Source organism: Physella acuta, unplaced genomic scaffold (genome assembly GCF_028476545.2).
Source record: "Physella acuta isolate Inbredline_101_S28 unplaced genomic scaffold, ASM2847654v3 ptg000362l, whole genome shotgun sequence".
NCBI lineage: Eukaryota > Metazoa > Mollusca > Gastropoda > Physidae > Physella > Physella acuta.
Window position 1 is genome coordinate 142,501 of NW_026731881.1, and position 24,000 is coordinate 166,500.

A 24,000-nucleotide genomic window follows, 5' to 3' on the forward strand; every position below is an offset into this window, starting at 1 on the left:
CTAATACTGCGAAATAGTTTGATGAAACAGCCTACTAATTTGGACAAAATTGTAATTAATTCATAGGAAAATAATTAGGCATCCATTTAAGTCAAATTTAATGTCATGTTGTATTGTCTTCATGTCTTGACCCACGTACCAACAATGAACCGAATCTATCACTTAGAAGTGCCCGAATTTTCGCTCGGGTGTTTCGATCTAGACAGACAGACTGACGACAGAGGAAGCAAGTTAAATAAAAGCATGTAAAAAATTCATTAAAAATGTTTTTTTTAAACAAGCTTTTATGTAATAATGCACTCAATAGTAGAAAATAAATTATACACTACTATTTAAATAACTATAAAGAAAAGCATGGGCAACTTTAGTATCTATTGGATACCTTTACTAATGTTTAGGAAGAGAACCACGCGTTTCTTTATAGTTATTTAAATAGTTGTCTATAATTTATTTTCTACTCTTTAGTGCATTATTACATAAAAGCTTGTTATTATAACTTTTTTTATGAATTTTTTCAGTACTTTACATGTTTTATTTACACTAGAGTTGCATGACGAAAAACCATTGCGCACCTATTGAACGTGATGACACAATTTTAAACGTGATGACGCGTGTATAACATTGCGGAGTCGTTGGATAAGACTGCCTACTAATTTGGACAAAATTTCAATTAATTCGTAAAAAAAAAATTAATCAGGCGACCAATTAAGTCAAATTGAATGTCAGATTGCATTGTCTTTATGCCTTGACCCACGTACCAATTACGAACCGTATCTGCCAGTTAGAAGTGCCTGCAATTTTGCTCGGGTGTTTCGATCTAGATAGACAGACAGACGAGGAAGTGAGTTAAATAAAAGCTTGTAATAAAATTTTTTTTCCATAAAAATTGTTTTAATAACAAACTTTTATGTACTAATGCACTAAAAAGTATAGAATAAATTATAGACTACTATTTAAATAACTATAAAGAAAAACGTGGGTCACTTTAGTATCTATTGGATACCTTTACTAATGTTTAGGAGGAGACCCACGCTTTTTTAAATAGTTATTTAAATAGTAGTCTATAATTTATTTTCTAATTTTTAGTGCATTAGTACATAAAATTAAAAGCTTGTTATTAATTAATTCATAAAAAATTAATTAGGCATCCAATTAAGTCACATTTAATTTCAGATTACAGTCTTCTTGTCTTGACCCACGTACCAATTACGAACCGTATCTGTCAGTTAGAAGTGTCCGAATTTTCGTTCCGGCGTTTTGATCTAGACTGACGACAGACAGACAGAGGAAGTGAGTTAAATAAAAGCTTGTAAAAAAAACTTGTTATTAAAACGTTTTTATGACATTTTTTTTAGTACTTTACAATGCATGTTTAATAAAAGTAAAAGCTTGTAAAAAGACATTTTCCCCTTGTGTTATGTATATCATGGTTACGCCCCTTGAGTGTTCACTGTGTCTTCAGTGATGTGTAGTTGATTATGTGTACATGTAGTTAGTTGACTACAGATAGACCCAGAGACAAGACGTCTCGCCTACGCTGTCTATTATAATAAAGTACTAAGGTTAATTCGGAGAACTGTTGTCTGTAGACGTCTCGCCTACGCTGTCTATTATAATAAAGTACTAAGGTTAATTCGGAGAACTGTTGTCTGTGTAAGAAATGTAACAGTAATAGGCGTTAGGCTAAATACATTTAACCTTTTACAATTATAAGAATCGGGTAGAGAAGTGGGTTTTTTTTCAAATACTCACGAGAAACCCTGCACATGATTTTCTTACCGAACTGCTTTGAATCAACATAGTCATTCCACAACCCACAAGTAGGGCCACGTAACCAGTTAAATAGGCCAGGCGCCCAGGGAAATCTGCATTTAAAGTTTTTCTTATTACTTTTGCCACAGATCCCTAAGAAGAAAATTGAAACAATGGTAAAAAAAAAAATCTCAAGTTAACTTAAAATTCATAATCTATTTTACGATATAAATATAGTTTAAGTTTAGTAATCTTTTATCTAATTTTTTTTTTTTAGTTTTATGGAACGCTAGCCGCTAGTTTGGCACTTTGAATGCAACTTTTCTATGTCGTAAAATAAAATTATAAAACAGAACAGCCAAAAAAAAAACATAAAAAAAACGTTTTAATAACAAGTTTTTATGTAACAATGCACTAAAAAGTAGAAAATAAATTATAGGCCTACACTACTATTTAAAAACAATTTTAAAAAACGTGGGTCTCTTCCTAAATATTAGTAAAGGTATCCAATGGATACTAAAATGACCAACGCTTTTCTTTATAGTTTTTTAATTAGTATAGTATAATTTATTTTCTACTTTTAGTGCATGTGTACATAAAAGTTTGTTATTAAATTAATTTAAACGTTTTTAATGAATTTTTTTCAACGATTGAAAGTTTTAAAATTTACAATAGAGTTGCATGACTAAAACCCATTGCGCACCCAATGAAAGTGATGACGCGTGTATAATAGTACGGAGTAGTCGGGTAAGACCTACTTCTAATTTTGTAAATATTTTAATTAATTCAAAAATAATAAATTAGGCAACCAATTAAGTCACATTTAATGTTAAGTTGCATTGTCTTCATGTATTGATCCACGTACCAACTACGAGCCGCATCTGTCAGTTAGAAGTGCCCGTAATTTCACTCGAGCTTTTCCATTTAGATTGACGACAGACCGACAGAGACAGTGAGTTAAATAAAAGCTTGTAAAAACAAACCCACAATAATCAAATACTACTGTAATCACCAATGGTTATTATGTTAGAGGTTCACGTAATGATTAATTAATGAGCTAGTCATATTTTTAAATATCTTAAGCATTGGTTAGTCAAATGTCAGTCATATTGGTTAGTAAAATGTTTATTGCTGTAATTGGTCAGTCAAATGTTTATAGATGTAGTTGGTCAGTAAAATATTTATTTTTGTGTCACACACTATGTAAGCTACTTGGCTAATAAAGTTGGAGTTACCTCCCCTAAACTTTCTCATAATATATTCTTATAGTTTACTAAGGCAGATGGCACTGCCAGTGAAATCGGGATATAGAAATGTTTATTGTTTTAAAAATAATTTTTTACACTTAAAATAAATTGCGCACCAAATGAACGCATAAAATATAGCGCGGAAAATTATAACTTTATTAAGGAAAAATTAAATGATTTTTAAAAAGTTAATTAAACATCTAATTAAGTCACAATTAAATGTCACAGTTCATGGCTTTGAGTCTTTACATGCTTGAAAAGTTTGAAACAAATCGGTCCAGTTGAAGAGATATTTTTATAGAAATCGGACATACCGTAAAGTTCTACTTCCGGTCTCCAAAAATCACCCAAAATAAGAAAGATTTAAGACAATAAGATCTTAGATCTATACCTATGTATAAAATTTCGTTCTCCCAAATGAAACGGTACATACATTAACGGTATGGAGAGTAAAATACCACTTCCGGTTATCGGATGTCACAAAAAATAAACCGGGAGTGATCTCCCTTAAACTTTCTCGAACATTTTTATATAACACTACGGGGGATGGCAACTCGAGATATAGACAATATTACTTTCTCGTATATACGAAGTATAGAGAAAGTCTTGTAATCGTCCAAAAAAAATCGAGATTTTTACATATCTCGACGTTTTACACCTCACTGATACGGAAAAACATAATTTTGCAATCTTGTCCGTATGTCTGTGTGTGTGTGTCTGTGTGGTTGTCTATGTGTGTGTAAACACGATAACTTGAGTACCGTTACAGCAAGGTTAATGAAATTTCATATATAAGTATTTTATCAAAATCGTAGATCCATTTCAACTTTTGAGCGATTTCCGATAGCCGGAAGTGGTACTTTTTCTACTTTGAATTTTTCAAAAGCCTATTACTTGAGTACTATTTCAGATAGATAAATGAAATTTCACATGTAAAAAAAAAGATCTAATTCTCTACCTTCTTTCAAATTTTGAGTTATTTCCGTACTAATTTACGTTATTTCTATTACGAATTCTCAAAAAACGCATGTAAATTTATAAGGTACTAATAATATTGCGCACTATTATGCACATTTTGTTTTGGCGTTCGCTTGGTGTGCAATTCTTTTTTTTTACTAGATTTTATTCTATTTTTAAAAGTTTAAGTAAATAAAAATCATGTCTATATTGCGAGTTGCCATCCCACGTAGTGTTATATTTTAGAATATTCTAGAAAGTTTAGGGGCCAGGTTTATTAATTAATTAAACTTTTAAAAATATAATAGAATCGCGTAGAAAAAAGAATTGCGCACCATGTGAACGCCAAACCAAATGGGTATGATAGTGCGGATTATTATTAGTACTTTATAAATTCACATGCTTTTTTTTTTGATAAATTAGAAATAGCGTAAATTACTACTTGCGGTCAACGAAATTATTCAAAATTTGACAGAAAGCAGAGAATTAAATCTTTCACTTATATGTGAAATTTCATTTATTTATCTGAAAAAGTACTCAAGTTATAGGCTTTTGAAAAATTGAAAGTAGAAAAAGTTCCACTTCCGGTTATCGGAAATTGATCAAAAGTTGATACGGATCTACGATTTTGATATAATACTTATATATGAAATTTCAGCAGTTTTGCTGTAACGTTACTCAAATTATCGTGTTTACAGACACACACAAACACAAACACACATATATACACAAACAGAGACATGCGGACAAGATTGCAAAATTATGTTTTTCCAACTCAGAGAGTTGTAAAACTTCGAGATTTGCAAAAACCTCTATTTTTTTTCACGATTATAAGAATTTCTCTGGTGACAGGACAAATGATCTCAGGACAAATGATCTCAGACAAAATATCTCAGACAAAATATCTCACGGACAAATGATCTCTTGACAAATGATCTCAAGGACAAATGATCAGGACAAAAGATATCATGGACAAATGATCTCACACAATATCTCTCAAACAAAATATCTAACAGCAAAATTTTAAAAGTGTATTGGATAATTTGAGTTGATCCGAACATTTTTTTATTGACTATCATATGGTTTTGTTTACTATGTTTAATACTGTTTATAGGCCTATATAATAATTGTAAAAATGTTTGCCGTATAAATTTGCCCTATTGTACTAAGCATTTTAAAATTAAGATTACTAATATAGTATGCGAAGATTAAAGAATTTGTTTCGATAGACGACGTAGATGTGCTTGACAAACATGAAACAATCCTACCACGTCAGGTGGACGAAACTAGATCAAAGGGAATGAAATAACAATAAAGATACACCTTCGAATCAAGGTGGCCTCTTTGATGGCAGAGATACGCCTTATTGGAAAGACATCCGCCCTCCATGGACAAGACATCTAGCATCCAAAGTCTATTGTTATGCGTCGGTCACACCTTAGTGATCAGGTGACAAATGCTTATTTAAACGACAGCGGTCATCGCGGAGCGAAGTTTGTCGTAGCGTACATGCGAACAAAGCAGTATTATTGGTGATTAAGGCCTCTTTCGTTACCTCGAAGATAGGGTATAGGGCATTAGTTTCTAATGAATTTCTGTTTATAAAAGCCATAAATAGAGCAGCAGGCAAAGAGATTTGGAAATGTCAAGTAAGAACATGTAGGCTACACCGAAAGCTCACACAATACATGATCACATAGTATTGGAAATGTGTGATCATAACAATGTACCTGCCAGCAAAGTAACGTAAACTTTATTTTTGTGTTAATGATGCAATAAAAACAACATTTTTAAGTTACGAACCTGAAGACCCATTCACATTTGTTTGTTAAGTTTAACAAATTCATTTTATAACAATCAATTATTATGCGTAAAAAGAGTAAACAAAACCATATTGACAGTCAATTTAAAAAAAGTTCAAATCAACTAAAATCATCGTACATCCTAATAAATTTTGCTGTGAGATATTTTGTCTGAGATATTTTGTCTGAGATCATTTGTCCATGATATCATTTGTCCTGATATATTTTGTCCTGGTATCTTTTGTCCGTGATATAAGGTCTGTTTCCCAACATCAACATACACAAAAATTAAATCATGACAAAACATCCATTGAGAGAGAATTTGGGGTTAATGATAATTTGTATCTGAGAAATTATGGGAGAGGGGAAAATGGATGCCAGGTCAAATTGTTCAATGTACAGGACCTGTGTCTTATAAAGTAAAAACAAATAATGGACTTATTGTTCGTAGACATGCAGACCAGTTAAAAATAACTTGTGCAGATAATAAGTGTGAATCTATCAATCCCACCAGATCTGACCGGTTCACACCAACTCAGTTTGTTCCACAACCAAAGTCTGTTGATATGAGTGAACCAAGTATTCTAGAGTCAGAAAATGTAAATTCTGGAATTAATGATTTAGATCCTGGACTTCCTGAGCTAGAGAGTCCAGATGGTCAGAATCTTGAGTCACCAAATCAACAGCCACTGAGAAGGTCAAACAGGACAATCAAAGTAGTTTATTTATATTAAATAATATAACATCCCCTTGCACCACAACACCCTGACTATACTAATCCAAATACAAATAAAAATGTTTGGTAAATTACTATTATATTATTAGTAATTTTGTGTTTAAATATTTTTAGCCTTAGTAAAACCGGAAGTGACTTTGTACTTATTTCACAAATGTTTTAAAATATTCAATTTTGGTTCAAAAATATGCTTTCTGGCAACACAAAGTGGAACCACTTTTGGAACCACTTTTCCATTCTATTTTATGAAATTTCGTCTATGTAACTTCACTGGCGCTCTAGTTATTATCTTTTATGAAACTGGAAGTAGAGTATGTACCATTTTCAGTTACTGGATTTGCTCAAACGTTGATACAAAACTGCACATTTGATATTTTCTGATCTTGAAAGTGACATGGGGGGGGGGGGGGCAGGGCAGACTCCATAAGATAGTTAAAATACTCTTGGAAACATTTATCTTAAGCTGAAAATCTTGCGATGAGCTCACACTGAGATGTTCAACATCTGAAATGTTGAGCCTGAGACCATTCTTTCTTTACTGAAACCGCAAAAGCGTCGGGCTAATTCTGAAGTGATCGATAGAGAAAAAGTTTTGATTACCTGTAAAAGAGAATTTAGAATTTTGACTATTCCTAAAAGGGAGGCGAGTATGATGGCGATGGAGACGATAAGCAGCAGGCTCCCTGCGACCTTGTCGGTGATGTCACTCAAAGCAAACAAGTTATTGCCTGAGGATGAGACAATTATCATACTCAGTTTTATTGGCCACAATCACACGGGGTCATGTTTTTTTTTTTATAACTGAAGAGAACAGAACAAGTACAAACTAACAGACTAAGTACCAAAAAAAAGTAATAACAAGCGTACACCATACAACACTCAATGCAAAAACATCACACCTGATTCTTTTAATCTTTGTAAAATTAATTTCTATTTCATTTAACTTAAGTAATATTAAAAAGGTTCAATGGTAGCAATCGTACATAATGGAAATAATGAGTTTAATACAGTTCCTTACACACACTTTACACACCTCTCTATCGAACTTCCTCAGTGAAACTAAAATAATTGTTAACACATTCGTTTTGTTCATCTTTTATCACGTTGTTTTGGAAGACTTTTTGTTGGAAACCAATGTGTCGCAAGCCAAATGGAGCTTATAGTGAATATGATGTATATGCAACTTACACTTTGTGCGGAACAATGTCGAGTTGACAACCTGGGTGTGGTTCCAGCCTAGGAACAACCCAACCGCAGATTGCCCTCGACCACTCAGATATTGTTTTGTACAGCTGGCGTAGAACGGGGAATCTCGCTGGATCTGAGTACAGTCTACATGCACTGGGTCGTAACGCATCACGGACACCGTTTTCTCAACAACAGTCACCTGACACCACCTCTTCATGACAGAAGATTCAGCGGTCACATTAGGCGCCATGGCTATGTCTGTGATAACATCTCTGTTGATCTGTTCAAAACATTACAATAAAAATACGAGTAAATATTTGTGTCAATAAAAAGCTAAATGTCAGTTCCTAACTACGTCATTTTAGAATCGTGAAACTGTTCAAACTATAACAAGATATTTGAACGTATTGAACGTATTGAACGTATTTTCCATTTTAAAAAACTCTGGATCTGTTTTCTATACGAGTGGCCACCATTTGTGTTCCTGTCTTAGATAATGCTTGTTGTATTAGATATTGCTGATTGTATTAGATATTGCTGGCTGTCTTATATATTGCTGGCTGTCTTATATATTGCTGGCTGTCTTATATATTGCTGGCTGTATTAGATATTGCTGGCTGTTGTATATATTGCTGGCTGTATTAGATATTGCTGGCTGTCGTATATATTGCTGGCTGTATTAGATATTGCTGGCTGTATTAAATATTGCTGGCTGTATTAAATATTGCTGGATATATTAAATATTGCTGGCTATCTTATATATTGCTGGCTTTATTAGATATTGCTGGATGTATTGTATATTGCTGGCTGTATTAGATATTGCTGGCTGTCGTATATATTGCTGGCTGTATTAAATATTGCTGGTTGTATTAGATATTGCTGGATGTATTGTGTATTGCTGGCTGTATTAGATATTGCTGGCTGTCGTATATATTGCTGGCTGTATTAAATATTGCTGGTTGTATTATATATTGCTGGCTGTATTAGATATTGCTGGCTGTATTAGATATTGTTTGCTGTATTAGATATAGCTGGCTGTATTAGATATTGTTTGCTGTATTCGATATTGCTGGCTGTCGTATATATTGCTGGCTGTATTAGATATTGCTGGCTATATTAAATATTGCTGGCTGTATTAGATATTGCTGGATGTTTTAGATATAGCTGGCTGTATTAGATATTGCTGGCTGTATTAGATATAGCTGGCTGTTTTAGATATTGCTGGATGTATGATATATTGTTGGCTGTATTAGATATATCCGGCTGTATTAGATATTGCTGGCTGTATTAGATATAGCTGGCTATTTTAGATATTGCTGGATGTATGATATATTATTGGCTGTATTAGATATAGCCGGATGTATTACATATTGCTGGCTGTATTAGATATAGCTGGCTATTTTAGATATTGCTGGATGTATGATATATTATTGGCTGTATTAGATATAGCCGGATGTATTACATATTGCTGGCTGTATTAGATATTACTAGCTGTATTAAATATTGCTGGCTGTATAAGATATAGCTGGCTGTATTAGATATTGCTGGCTGTATTAGATATAGCTGGCTGTATTAGATATAGCTGGCTGTATTAGATCTAGCGGGCTGTTTCTCTAATCATGTTTTAGATAATGCTTGGTGTTTCTCTAAATAACTATTTAAAATTAATTGGTCTTACTCAAAACTATTGTTACACATTTTAGTTTCTCCTGAATGAACTTTTTATTCTAAACTCCGTGATGCCGATTTTATGAAAATATCTCAATAAATGAATAAAGCAGGAGTAATCTCCCCTAAACTTTCTTGTTTATTCACAATTTCATACTAGATAAATGGCCCGTTGATGGTGAAATTTAACGGGCGTTAAGTTGATAATGTTTTCTTTTTCTCTAAACCAAACCCGAAATTGTTAAATTATCCGGAAACGGACATTGTAACCGGTAACGAATTTTAACCCGAAACGGAACTTTATCCGGAGACAAAAAATGACTCAAACGGAAATTTATCCGCAACCTGAAATGAACCGTTAATAGAAAACGAACTTTATTCGGAACCGGTATCTTAATCTGATCTGGAAATTGAAAATGGAGTAAAACCCAAAATAACCTTAACCATATCCGTAATCCCAACTCTGACGTTTACTACGTTTTTTTTTTCAAGTTTTTTTTAATATCTACATCTATATAGGCCTACTACTAAAACTCAAGTTTGTTTACATGTTTGAATATTTTTGGTTTTGTTTTTTTGTTTGTTTGTCTGTTTGGTTACAGGAGAGCATCTGCACTATGTGTAGGGCTGTAAAATCGTATTTTGGTAGAGAACAATGTTGGATTATGCTTCTGTATTGTGGAGCGGCCGCTTTATAACTTAACAGCGTCCTCTACTATCATTACAAAAAGGGCTATAAAACTGGTTACTGGCTTGTCCAGTAGTCTGGATTCTATTATTGCTACTAATATACTTCCTTTAAATAAAAAGATAAAATATAATAAAGCAATTTTTTAATATAAAATATTCCACGAAACAGCCCCCTCTTACTTATCGGACATATTTTCTTTTAACACAAAATTAAATCGTCGCCTTCATTTACCGATCCCATATACAACTTTTTTCCAAAAACATAGCTTCGCCTACTCTGGTTCTCATTTGTGGAACCATCTTCCTAATAAAATAAAATTATATAGATCTGCAAATATATTCAAAACTAAACTTAAACAACAATTATTTTATGACCTCTCAAACTGACTTATTGCAACATTTCTCATTCATCTATTATACTCTTATTTTATCTCATTTTGTATTAAAACTATGTAATATTATTTCTTAATTTCACATTTTAGTGCTATGTTACTTCTATGTCTTTACTACGCATTTGCTTTTTTTAAATGCTGTTATTAAATTGTTGTTTTATTTGTTTATTTTAAAACGGCCAATGTGAAAAAAGGCCTGCGTGCCTATTATTGTTACCGTTATTGTTACCGTTATAAAATAAATAAATTTTTTTTTTTTAAAGATGTTAATTAATTTGTCGATTTATTCATTGGTAGATTAACCACATTAATTATAAAAGATCAGACCATGACTTTAGTGTCATCACATGATTTATTTACTTTTTATAACAATAATATTAGCTTCCATCGAAGATTTTGTAGCTCATTCAAAAGTTCAAAGCATTATAAAGCTAATTTTCTGTCGGCTTTAGCTTTAACGATACGTCCGTTTGCTATTATCAATTTTCAACAGTTCTTCTAATTTGATTATATAATAAATTTCTCTAGATCTAGAACCTACAGATCAGCTGTCGAAGAAACGAAAAGTTATAGATCTAGAATCTAGGTCAAATCAAAATTAATTAGTTAAAAATAAAACCACTATAAAATCACAATAAATTTTTTAGTTTCTTTATTAAACTAGATCTATTTTAGTCCTTGAATTTTTTATATAAATCTTTGCTTTTTAGCTTCAAGGATCATCTAATTCAAGTTTACAAGGGATTTATCTATACTATCTACTAGGTTCTAGATCTATAACTCGGAAAGACTTGACTAGACTTAAATAACCAAACCAGTCGTAGAATCTAGATAACTCTATCTAGATCTAGATAATAATGAGTTTCTATACTAAACTGTTTCAGACATTCATTATTTTATATAAATCTGTGTGTGTTTAGCTATGGAATTGGTTAATTTGGGATAAAATTTAATTTGAAATAATACTAGGGCCTATTTGCGTAAATCAAGTTTCTTACACAGACTCAAAGTATTAATATAGAGCACAAAAAACGTCACTGACAAGAAGAGCCCAAATAGATATGGTGTTAGTGTAATAGGCTTCCATACGGGTGGCACGGGTTCGAGACACATCATGTCATTTTTAATTTTTTATTTCAATTTTTTTTTAGATGTGAATGATAAAGTTGCCTATCGGAACTTGGCGGGATACAGAGCAGATGAAGTAGAGTTCACCTGTTTCTTTGTCCTCAGCAGATGACGTGGATAGTGTGGTCAGAGACTTGCTAGGCCGAAATCTTTTTTTTTAAAGATAAAACATGTTGTCTGAGACTTGGCGGAACACTGAGTGGGTTGGAAGATAAGCCCGGTGAGAACCAAAGGACAGAAGCGACCGATACACGGTAATCAAACGGATATCCAAGCCAGTTAGTCGGAGTTTGTCGTGTTGATGCCTACCTGGCTAGTGGCAGACACCCCATGAGCCGGTGATGTCAGTAAAGAAAAAAAAAGTTAAGAGCTTCTAAAGTGGATTGGGATAGTCCTGTAGTTTGGCATGTATGAATACATACTATTTCATATTTAAAGCTATTTATTTTAAATAAATAAAAAATAAACTTATTTACATAATTCTAATCAAATACCCAATATTGAAATAAAAATGTTAGTGGCTCTTTAAATCCGGAAAATTTTGTAAATTGTTACTTTTGGCTCTTTCGTCTCAAAAGGTTGCCGAACCCTGGGCTAGGTTGATAGTATTGTATTTTTCTGTAAACCGAAACCAAAATAAAAATCCCCATCTGAACCTCAATTTTACCTGGAAAGCGGAGAGTTAAATAATTTATTGAAAACGGATTTTTAACCAATATCGACATTTTAACCGAATGTAGAAATTTGGCCGGATACGGAAATTGGGGTAGCAACGAAAACAATTTAAGCGGAAACGAAATTTAATAGAAAAGGAATTTTGCTCAGAATGAGTATTTTGTTCGGTAAGCGAAAGTGGAACTTATTCTACTTTGAATTTTTCAAATGCCTATAACTTGAGTACTATTTCAGATAAATAAATAAGATATCACATGTAAGTAAAAGACCTAATTCTCTGCTCTCCTACAAATATTGAGTAATTTTTGCTGACCGGAAGTAGTAATTTACGCTATTTCCGATTTCTCAAATAACGCATGTGAATTTATAAAGTACTAATAATATTCCGCACTATTATACACATTGTTTTGCGTTCACTTGATGCGCAATTTTTTTTCTACGAGATTTTATTCTATTTTTATAAAGTTTAAGTAATTAAAAATGGATTAAAAATCATGTCTGTATCCCGAGTTGCCATGCCCCTTAGTGTTAAATACGAATATTCGAGAAAGTTTAAGGGAGATCACTCCCATTTTATTTATCGTGCAATCAATAGCGCAGTTAGTGTTGTGTACTTTTCGTAGCATTTTTATTAACAAAACAATTATTCTCGCATAAAAAAAATAGAATGCAGAAGAGCGAACCGTAGACCCCACGACCCGACGACCCCACGACTTCTAACCTGACAGTCTCAAGTTCGGATCCAGGGCTCGAGTTATTAGGACGTCTTCGAGTCCACCCAGATCTGATGGTATGATCCCCCATATGCCTGGGTCAGTAACCTAGATCTGATGGTATGATCCCCCATATGCCTGGGTCAGTAACCTAGATCTGATGGTATGATCCCCCATATGCCTGGGTCAGTAACCCAAATCTGATGGTATGATCGCCCATATGCCTGGGTCAGTAACCCAAATCTGATGGTATGTTCCCCCATATGCCTGGGTCAGTAACCTAAATCTGATGGTATGATCCCCCATATGCCTGGGTCAGTAACCTAAATCTGATGGTATGTTCCCACATATGCCTGGGTCAGTAACCTAGATCTGATGGTATGATCCCCCATATGCGTGGGTCAGTAAAACTATTTGCAGCTTTTATTTGCACCTGTGATGCCTATTAGCCTTACCTGTGGTGCCTATTAGCTTTACCTGTGGTGCCTATTAGTCTCACCTGTGGGCCTATTAGCCTTACCTGTGGTGCCTATTAGCCTTACTTTTTGTGCCTATTAGTCTCACCTGTGGTGCCTATTAGCTTCACCTGTGATGCCTATTAGCTGTGTCTTCCAGACTTTTTTCTCCGGGGGGGCACTTGGAATTTTCGGGGGGGGGCGGTAGACTTTCTTCGGGGGGGGGGGGGGGTGGACACTGATAAAAGTATATATTTTCTATATAAATTATATAAATTTCATTTCGTTCGGGGGGGGGGGGCGGTAAAATTTTTTCGGGGGGGGGGGGGGGGGGGGGCTTCGCCCCCCCGAAGAGATGCCTGGAAGAAACTCTGCCTATTAGCCTCACCTGTGGTGCCTATTAGCCTTACCTGTGGTGCCTGTTAGCCTTACCTGTGGTGCCTATTAGCCTAATAACTAACCTCTAACCCTAAGCACACACCACTTACTCTAACCACTAACCACTAACCACTAACCACTAACCACTAACCACTAACCACTAACCACTAACCACTAACCACTAACCACTAACCACTAACCACTAACCACTAACCACTAACCACTAACCACTAACCACTAACCACTAACCACTAACCACTAACCACTAACCACTAACCACTAACCACTAACCACTAACCACTAACCACTAACCACTAACCACTAACCACTAACCACTAACCACTAACCACTAACCACTAACCACTAACCACTAACCACTAACCACTAACCACTAACCACTAACCACTAACCACTAACCACTAACCACTAACCACTAACCACTCACCAGTCACCAGTCACCACTAACCACTCACCCCTTACCACTAACCACTCACTACTCACCACTAACCACTCACTACTCACCACTAACCACTAACCACTAACCACTCACTACTAACCACTAACCACTCACCTCTACAATGAGTTCAGTAAATGGTCTGGTTAAGGCAGTCAACAGTTCTATTTTAAAGTTGTCTGAGCGGAGGTTCATGCACTCCACAATAGCTTTGGTCAGGTGGTAAAGGTAGCTGGTGGCTACTTCTAGTGGTAGCAGGACTAGCACAGCACTCCAATTGAACATGTCATGGACCTAAACAAATTGGCTTAGTGAACATGTCATGGACCTAAACAAATTGGCTAAGTGAGCATGTCATGGACCTAAATAAATTGGTTTAGTGAACATGTCATGGACCTAAACAAATTGGCTAAGTGAACATGTCATGGACCTAAACAAATTGGCTAAGTGAACATGTCATGGACCTAAACAAATTGGCTAAGTGAACATGTCATGGACCTAAACAAATTGGCTAAGTGAACATGTCATGGACCTAAACAAATTGGCTAAGTGAACATGTCATGGACCTAAACAAATTGGCTAAGTGAACATGTCATGGACCTAAACAAATTGGCTAAGTGAACATGTCATGGACCTAAACAAATTGGCTAAGTGAACATGTCATGGACCTAAACAAATTGGCTAAGTGAACATGTCATGGACCTAAACAAATTGGCTAAGTGAACATGTCATGGACCTAAACAAATTGGCTTAGTGAACATGTCATGGACCTAAATAAATTGGCTAAGTGAACATGTCATGGACCTAAACAAATTGGCTAAGTGAACATGTCATGGACCTAAACAAATTGGCTTAGTGAACATGTCATGGACCTAAATAAATTGGCTAAGTGAGCATGTCATGGACCTAAACAAATTGGCTAAGTGAGCATGTCATGGACCTAAACAAATTGGCTTTGTGAACATGTCATGGACCTAAACAAATTGGCTAAGTGAACATGTCATGGACCTAAACAAATTGGCTAAGTGAACATGTCATGGACCTAAACAAATTGGCTAAGTGAACATGTCATGGACCTAAACAAATTGGCTAAGTGAACATGTCATGGACCTAAACAAATTGGCTAAGTGAACATGTCATGGACCTAAACAAATTGGCTAAGTGAACATGTCATGGACCTAAACAAATTGGCTAAGTGAACATGTCATGGACCTAAACAAATTGGCTTAGTGAACATGTCATGGACCTAAATAAATTGGCTAAGTGAACATGTCATGGACCTAAACAAATTGGCTAAGTGAACATGTCATGGACCTAAACAAATTGGCTAAGTGAACATGTCATGGACCTAAACAAATTGGTTTAGTGAACATGTCATTGACGTAAATATAAAGGTTAGGTGAACAGGTCATGGACCTAAACAAATTGGCTAAGTGAACATGTCATGGACCTAAACAAATTGGCTAAGTGAACATGTCATGGACCTAAACAAATTGGTTTAGTGAACATTTCATTAACCTAAACAAATTGGTTTAGTGAACATGTCATGGACCTAAACAAATTGGCTAAGTGAACATGTCATGGACCTAAACAAATTGGTTTAGTGAACATTTCATTGACCTAAACAAATTGGTTTAGTGAACATGTCATGGACCTAAACAAATTGGTTTAGTGAACATGTCATGGACCTAAACAAATTGGTTTAGTGAACATGTCATGGACCTAAACAAATTGGCTTAGTGAACATGTCATTGACGTTAATATAAAGGTTAGGTGAACAGGTCAAGATTTGATGACAATGTAATTTCACATCAAATTTTACTGAAGTAAATGTGTAATTGATGTTTAAGATCTCATAAAACTATTCTATACAAAGTACTATTTTCGGTTGTTTATGTTCATTTGGTTTACAAATGCCTTACCGTCGCCCCAGCAAACGCCCTTCTGAACTCAGACCTATCACCCACTTGGGCGAGAGACACTAAAGTACTTGTGATAGACGTGCCCACATTGGTTCCCATAATGATTGGGATAGCAGCTCGAATAGGAATTACTGTTGATAGAAGCATTTATTGCAATGTAGGAATTACTGTTGGTAAATAAATTAGCAGAAGAATAAAATAAATTCAAGAATACAAATGGATATTTATGAAATCTATATGCAAAGACAGAAGCTTATGTTTATCTTGTTGGGTTTAGTGTCTGAATAACAGCAAGAGATATGGCAATGGCTGCGCTTGACGTGTCAGTGACTGTCAACATTTGCGACAGTCATAACCCCAGTCCTTATAAATGGCGCTTCAAACTAATTCAGTTTAATATTATTTTCCAAGGATTAATATTTTGTGTATTGCTTAATAAAGCTGTTAGTAATTGCACCCAGAATGACTGTTGTTTTTGTCTTTTAGTTTGATTAAGCTGATGTTAGCGTGGAACATATCTCTTCTTCAACAGATTTGAAGCCCCTAAATGAAAGACACAAAAACCACGTGACAACACCATATGACAACACCATATGACAACACCATATGACAACACCATATGATTAGTTTTGGTGGGTGATGGCCTTACCAGACACCACTGTGGGTTAGTGACTGAAAGAAAACATATTCTACTACTTTAAGACATAACAATCAGGCACAGGGGGGAGGGGTGGGGGGAGTCCATAGGATTGTTAGCTTCTGTAACATAATCGACAAAAGAACAAGTCCAAATAGTTTCATATTAATTTTCATTATATGCTTTATTCAACACAGATAAGATGTGTCGCTATGCCAACACTAGAAATTGTCTCACAAGCTTTGTACCTCCTCCTCCCTCCCCCATTTTGTGCCCCACGGGTTGTGTTGTCACTCACCTTCAGAGGCTACCATAGCTACAACAATTGAGGTTGCAGTAGAGGAGCTCTGGACCAAAACTGTAGCCAACACGCCAATCATCAGACCTGCCACAGGGTTGGATAGGATCTCACTGTTTCTAAAGGTCTCACCTGCCGCACGTCCTGTGTATGTACCGACAGGTGGGTTATGTGTTGGCTGCCACACGTCACACACACACATATACACACATACACACCACATCCCCCACACCACACACACACACTACACACACACACCACACCACACCCACACACACACACACACACCACACACACACACACCACACCACACACACACACGACATACACACACCACACACTCACATATACACACACACCACACACCACACACACACACACCACACCACACACACACACGACATACACACACCACACACTCACATATACACACACACCACACACACCACACACACACGCCACACCACACCACACACACACACGACATACACACACCACACACTCACATATACACACACACTACACACACCACACACACACGCCACACCACACCACACACACACACGACACACACACACCACACACTCACATATACACACACACCACACACACACACACACCAGACACACACATGCGCGAACGCAGCACGCAAACACGCCCGCATGCACGCAGAGTTTACCCCCTAGGAGTTGAAACGAATCCTCCATCAATCCGAGCGCGCAGATAAAGAAATACAGTATACAGAGGAGTATGATAACTTTGCAAAAGATTGACATCACTCGAAGTGGCTTTTTGAATGGGTGAAGTTCTGAAATATTCCAATAGTGCTTGAGTGAGGTCATTGGATCGGACCAGATGATTATATATATATATATATATATATATATATATATATATATATATATATATATATATATATATATATATAGATACATGCATACATACATACATACATACATACATATAAATCACTACGATGTTCATTATCCTGTCATTATGATGGACATTGTCCTGTCTTTATGCGTATATTGTCTTGTTAATGCCTGACGGATTGTCCTTAAATACTTACCTTTCCAAGGGATTTGTTTTTTTACTTTTTGTGTTTGTCTTGTAGCAGTTTCGTTTAGCAGCCATGTTGAAGTCTGTACACTGACCTCAACATTCTGGTCCACCTGATGGATAACAGAGTGCTCGGAGTATGCGCACATATATACAACTAGTGTTGTCTATACAGTTAATGCTGTCTATACAGTTAATGCTGTCTATACAGTTAATGCTGTCTATACAACTAGTGTTGTCTATACAGTTAATGCTGTCTATACAACTAGTGTTGTCTATACAGTTAATGCTGTCTATACAGTTAATGCTGTCAATACAGTTAATGCTGTCTATACATTTAGTGCTGTCTATACAACTAGTGCTGTCTATACAACTAGTGCTGTCTATACAACTAGTGCTGTCTATACAGTTAATGCTGTCTATATACAGGGTTCCCACAATTTTTTGACCAGAAAATTCCCTGCTTTTCCAAGAAATTCCCTGCTATTTCAAGTATAAATTCCCTGCTATTCAAAGAAATTCCCTGCTATTTTTCATTTAAATTTCAACGCGCATAATTTTTGACCAAACACTTGCCAAATTAAATTTAATTAAACCACACAAAAGCAGGCATTTTTTAGGGGTGCCACTCATTTTCTCATTTTTAAGTGAATCAAATCATTAACTTCAATCAGCGGCGGAACTAGAAAAAAAGGGCCACCCCGCCAAAAAATAAATTTAGCCCCCCCTATATATACATATAAGTATATATATATATATATATATATATATATATATATATATATATATATATATATATATATATATATATATATATATATATATATATATATATATATATATATATATATATATATATATATATATATACAAACACAAAATACGAACATAGGCTACTCATTGCTGGCCTGTTCAGGTTTTGAAAAAAAATTGTTTTTTTTTTCAATTAAAACAAATTACAACATCATGTCTTGTGTGTAAAGTGCATTAGTGTTTTGTGAAAATCAGTTTTTTTTTATTTATTTATTTATTTATTTATTTATTTTTTTTTTTTGTGAATTTGAAATCAAATCAACAGTATGTGAAAATCAGTTTATTTTATCTTTGCTTTAATCTTAGTAAGACATCATAACATATAGTCGGTCAAAAGGATATAAAACATGAAAGCTTTGTAAAAGTAATGGTGTCTCGTGTTATGTTTATTTTTATGATTTTTTTTGCATTTATATTATAAATTTTAAATACATTTCCTTCTTATACAGTATCATTCTTTAGTAAGTACTTTATAAAAAAAATTAAGAGAAGTAATTGCTTTTTTTTTGTTTAGTACAAATCTATTAAAATAAAAGGAGCTTATAAGCACCCCTATTTGACTATTTAAAAAAGGGAAATAAGTCATGGAAGTGGTTTGAACGTTTGCTTATTTTTGATAAGTTTGATTGTAGGAGAAAGAGGACTCGGCTTTCACAGTTGTTTCAAAACGAAGGGAAAACAGAATATACGAAATAGAATGAAGATAATCCAACCGCAGCTACTGTAATCTTTTTACATAACAACCATCAAGTCAAAAATGCAAGAAAATTAATTTTTTTAACTATAAAAAAAATTATTATGGTCGGCCGTGGGCCCCTAAATGGCGTGCCCCCCCCCCGCATTGCGGGGTCTGGCGGCACTGTAGTTCCGCCCCTGACTTCAATCCCAAAACATAAATTTTTAAACCCTGAAACTTGATGTCCCATCAGCAATTTTTAAAAATATAATTTGACATTTTTTTTTTATTTTTTTTTATTTTTTTTTATTTTTTTTTATTAGTTCATAGTATTTATTGAAGTATAGTACATATACATTGATGTGCACATTTACAAAATATTTTTGTTCATTTAAAATTCCAATAGTTGATGTCTTATGTATTTTCCCCTCTCAATACTATCAACAATTTGATTTCTTAAACATGCACATTGTTCAGACATCACAAAGAGACATGTATGTATATATTGACAGATCAGAAACACCAATAAAATCCTTACACGAAATACTCTTGTGTCTATTATTTTATATCTATGGTTGATTCACCTGCGCCTCTTGGCGTTCTCAGAGGCTGGGCTGTTAGTAGAGGACACATGCCTTGTGCGCTTTGTTCTTTTGGGGGAGGGTTCATGAGAACCAGGTGTTTTGCTGGAACTGTGGTTAGATTTAGTCTCTGAGCGTATTGGCGTATTCAGACGATTCTCAGCTTTGCTGGCTGAGGCTTTACTTTCAGACTTCACCTCACTTTTGGGTGTGTGACTGGATGATTTTGAATCATGTTTGCTCTCAGACTTAGGGGTATGGCTGATGGGTTTAAATTCTTGTTTAATATCAGATTTTGGGGTGTGGCTACTTGACTTGGAATCATGCTTATCGGGCTTGGGTGTATGGCCAGGTGGCCTGGATTCTTGCTTGATATCTGATTTTGAAGAATGACTGGATGGCTTTGAATCTTGCTTTTCAGACTTGGAGGTATGACCTGCTGGCTTAGAGTCTTGTTTGCTTTCTGATTTTGGGGTATAGATGGTAGGCTTAGCATCATGTTTAAATTCAGACTTTGGGGTATGACTTGCTGATTTTGATTCCAGTTTGTTTTCAGACTTTGGGGTAAGGCTGATTGGCTTGAAATCTAGTTTGCTTTCTGATTTAGAGGTATGGTTTGAAGGCTTAGGGTCTGACTTGCTACTCTTACTAGATATCTTCACCTGACCTTCTGATTTGCCATCTTCTGTGGAAGGTAAGCCAAAGAATGGGGTTCTTGGAAAACGTTGATCATTCATTTCATTTTCATGCAACTCAAACTCTCCCTCTTTGTTTGGAAATGGCAAAATTTCTGATTCATTCAGTGCTTGCAAATCATAAAGGGTTGACAGGTGAGTCCTAATATCTTGAGCAGAAATCTTTTTACACATTGAGCTAAGTCTATCATGAATTGATAACATTTGGAAGTGTCGATTTACTCCTGCTGGTTTGTGCCCTCGCATTGCATGAAAAAGATTAACTTCCATATCAATATTCCACATTGTTTCATTTGAATCTCCAGACATCATGAAGGTTGGCTAATACACAAAAAGTAATAAAGTAGGCCCCTTTTGACTAAAATTAAAATTGTATGTATTGTAATATACCCAAACAGTTGAAAGAGAGCCAATATAATTTGACATTACTTAATTTTCGAGACATTTGATTCATATTATGTTATATTTTTGTATGCATTATATTGATGATTTTAACTTTATAACAATCTTTAAACAAAAAAAAATATTTGAAGGATTGTGCATATAACAAAAATAGTTTAAAATAGTAGACGCATCTTGATCCCATAATGTAATATTACATTTCTAGAACCTTCCCCAATACAAAACAACTGTTTATGTTAATACAATTCATATGAATATAGTGAGTTGAGATGATAGTTGTCACACTTTGAAACCTAATCTAAATAAACCGGTAGTGATCTCCCCTAAACTTTCTCGAATATTCTTATATAAAACAACAGGGGATGGTAACTGGGGATATAGTTATGATTTTTAATCCATTTTAAATACTGAAACTTTTAAAAATAGAATAGAATCTCAGTAAAAAACAATTGCGCACCAAGCGAACGCCTAATAAAGGTGTGTATAATAGTGCGCAATAGTATTAGTACTTAATAAATTTACATTAGTTTTTTGAGAAATCGGAAGTAGCGTAAATTACTACTTCCGGTCAACGGAAATTACTCAGAATTTAACAGAAGGTAGAGAATTAGATCTTTTACTTACATGTGAAATTTCATTTATCTATCTGAAATAGTACTCAAGTTATAGGCTTTTGAAAAATTCAAAGTAGAAAAAGTACCACTTCCGGTTGTCGGAAATCGCTCAAAAGTTGATACGGATCTACGATTTTGATATAATACTTATATATGAAATTTCATCAACCTAGCTGTAACGGTACTCAAGTTATCGTGTTTACACACGGACACACACACACACAGACATACTGACAAGATTGCAAAATTATGTTTTTCCGTATCAGTGAGGTGTAAAACGTCGAGATTAGTAAAAATCTCGATTTTTTTTTTTTGCACGATTACAATACTTTCTCTATACTACGTATATACGAGAAAGTAAAAGTTGTAGAAATGTGCATTGCAGTTTGTAATATATCTAAGTAGGCCTATTTAATTTTAGCACTTCCTATATTGAGTTCAATATAGTGTGTAGTCAGCCAAAAGTGTGTAGTTATTCACTCAACTAACAAACTGTAAACAGCAAATAATTTGCTTAAAGAAAAGATGTTTGAAAAATCTCCCTGATGCTATTATTGTACTAATTAATAACTTTGTAAAGCTAATATCTAAAATTAGAGACGTTTCTGATACTATGAAATAAGGGGTCATCAATGAATGACAACACGCTTTTTTGACGATTTTTACCTCCCCCTCCCCTCCGTCACAAAAAGCCAGACGACACACCTCAGCCTACATCCCCCCTCAAAATTGAGTTGACTTTATCTTAAAATACGATATTTTTCCAAAATCTTTTCTGAACTCTGTCAACTTAGAGTACTTTAATCAATTCCTATTAAAATTTATTAAAACAGTTTTCTAAAACGCAAAAAAAAACGGCAAACGTTTGTTTTCTAACATTGCAATTTTATAATGCAAAAGTGTGACGTCACATAATCTGAACCGCCCCCCCCCCCCCCCTCTCATCACACACCGTCAAAAAATTATGGATCCCCCATCCCCCTACGAGTGTGACGTCATTTATGGACGACTCCTAATACTGAAACAGTTTTTTTTTAAAGTTCACAAAAATGAAATTCTTTTTTTTACTTTCTCGTATATACGAAGTATAGAGAAAGTATTGTAATCGTGCAAAAAAATCTCTTGAAATTTTAACAATTTTCACCGTATTACACCTCAGTCCTTCATCACATCCGAAGTATAGAGGACTTATTTTAATCGGGCAAAAATTATCAATCCAGATTTATCAAAATTAAGAGGTTTTATGCGTAATCCATTCTGAAAAACTTGGCTTTGCAATTATGTCCGTATGTCTGTGTGTGCGTCTGTCTGTGTGTAAACACGATTACTTGAGTACCGTTACAGCTAGGTTGATGAAATTTCATATATAAGTATTTTATCAAAATCGTAGATCCGTATCAACTTTTGAGCGATTTCGGATAACCGGAAGTGGTACTTTTTCTACTTTGAATTTTTCAAAAGCCTATAACTTGAGTACTATTTCAGATAGATAAATGAAATTTCACATGTGAGTAAAAGATCTAATTTTCTACCTTCTGTTAAATTTTGAGGAATTTCCGTTGACCGGAAGTAGTAATTTACGCTACTTCCTATTTCTCAAAAAACTAATGTAAATTTTTAAAGTACTAATAATATTGCGCACTATTATGCACTTTTTTATTTGGCGTTCACTTGGTGTGCAATTTTTTTGTCTACGAGATTTTATTCTATTTTTAAAACTTTAAGTATTTAAAATGGATTAAAAATCATGTCTATAGCCCGAGTTCCCATCCCCTGTTGTTTTATATAAGAATATTCGAGAAAGTTTAGGGGAGATCACTCCCGGTTTATTTTCAAAATTGAACTTATTTAAACTGTAATGATCATTCGCACTGTTTTCAACTTAATGTTTATGTCATTTCTTAGAGGTACATGTATTTTTTAAACCTAAAGGGGCCTAATATTAACTTCAACATTTTAGTTTGATAGAGATCAACCGGAACAACTGAAATTAGTTCATAGGCCAATTTTCCTATTTGAAATAAATCGTATTTTGAAGGAAATTTTTTTTTTTAAATATATCTGAGCC

The 24,000-nt window shown here is 34.5% G+C and overlaps 2 protein-coding genes across 4 annotated transcripts in view; both read right to left on the reverse strand.

Moving 5' to 3' along the window:
• LOC131941456 (sodium-dependent phosphate transport protein 2B) overlaps positions 1–24,000 on the reverse strand; it is a 28,644-nt gene that overhangs the window by 783 nt on the left and 3,861 nt on the right. For 2 of the 3 annotated variants that reach the window (XM_059300726.1, XM_059300724.1), the window contains exons 2-9: positions 18,162–18,264; positions 17,772–17,900; positions 17,093–17,236; positions 16,158–16,288; positions 14,353–14,529; positions 7,683–7,962; positions 7,095–7,222; positions 1,753–1,905 (exon numbers count right to left, since the gene is read on the reverse strand). In XM_059300726.1, coding sequence (XP_059156709.1) covers positions 1,753–1,905; positions 7,095–7,222; positions 7,683–7,962; positions 14,353–14,529; positions 16,158–16,288; positions 17,093–17,236; positions 17,772–17,868 — 1,110 coding nt within the window. In that variant the 5' untranslated portion in view covers positions 17,869–17,900; positions 18,162–18,264. The remainder of the gene's footprint in view (positions 1–1,752; positions 1,906–7,094; positions 7,223–7,682; positions 7,963–14,352; positions 14,530–16,157; positions 16,289–17,092; positions 17,237–17,771; positions 17,901–18,161; positions 18,265–24,000) is intronic. The other variant, XM_059300725.1, reaches the window with a different exon arrangement.
• On the reverse strand, positions 19,969–21,285 carry LOC131941457 (uncharacterized). The gene has a single exon (XM_059300727.1). The coding sequence runs from the start codon at positions 21,226–21,228 to the stop codon at positions 20,221–20,223; it is 1,008 nt and encodes a 335-aa protein (XP_059156710.1). The 5' UTR covers positions 21,229–21,285; the 3' UTR covers positions 19,969–20,220.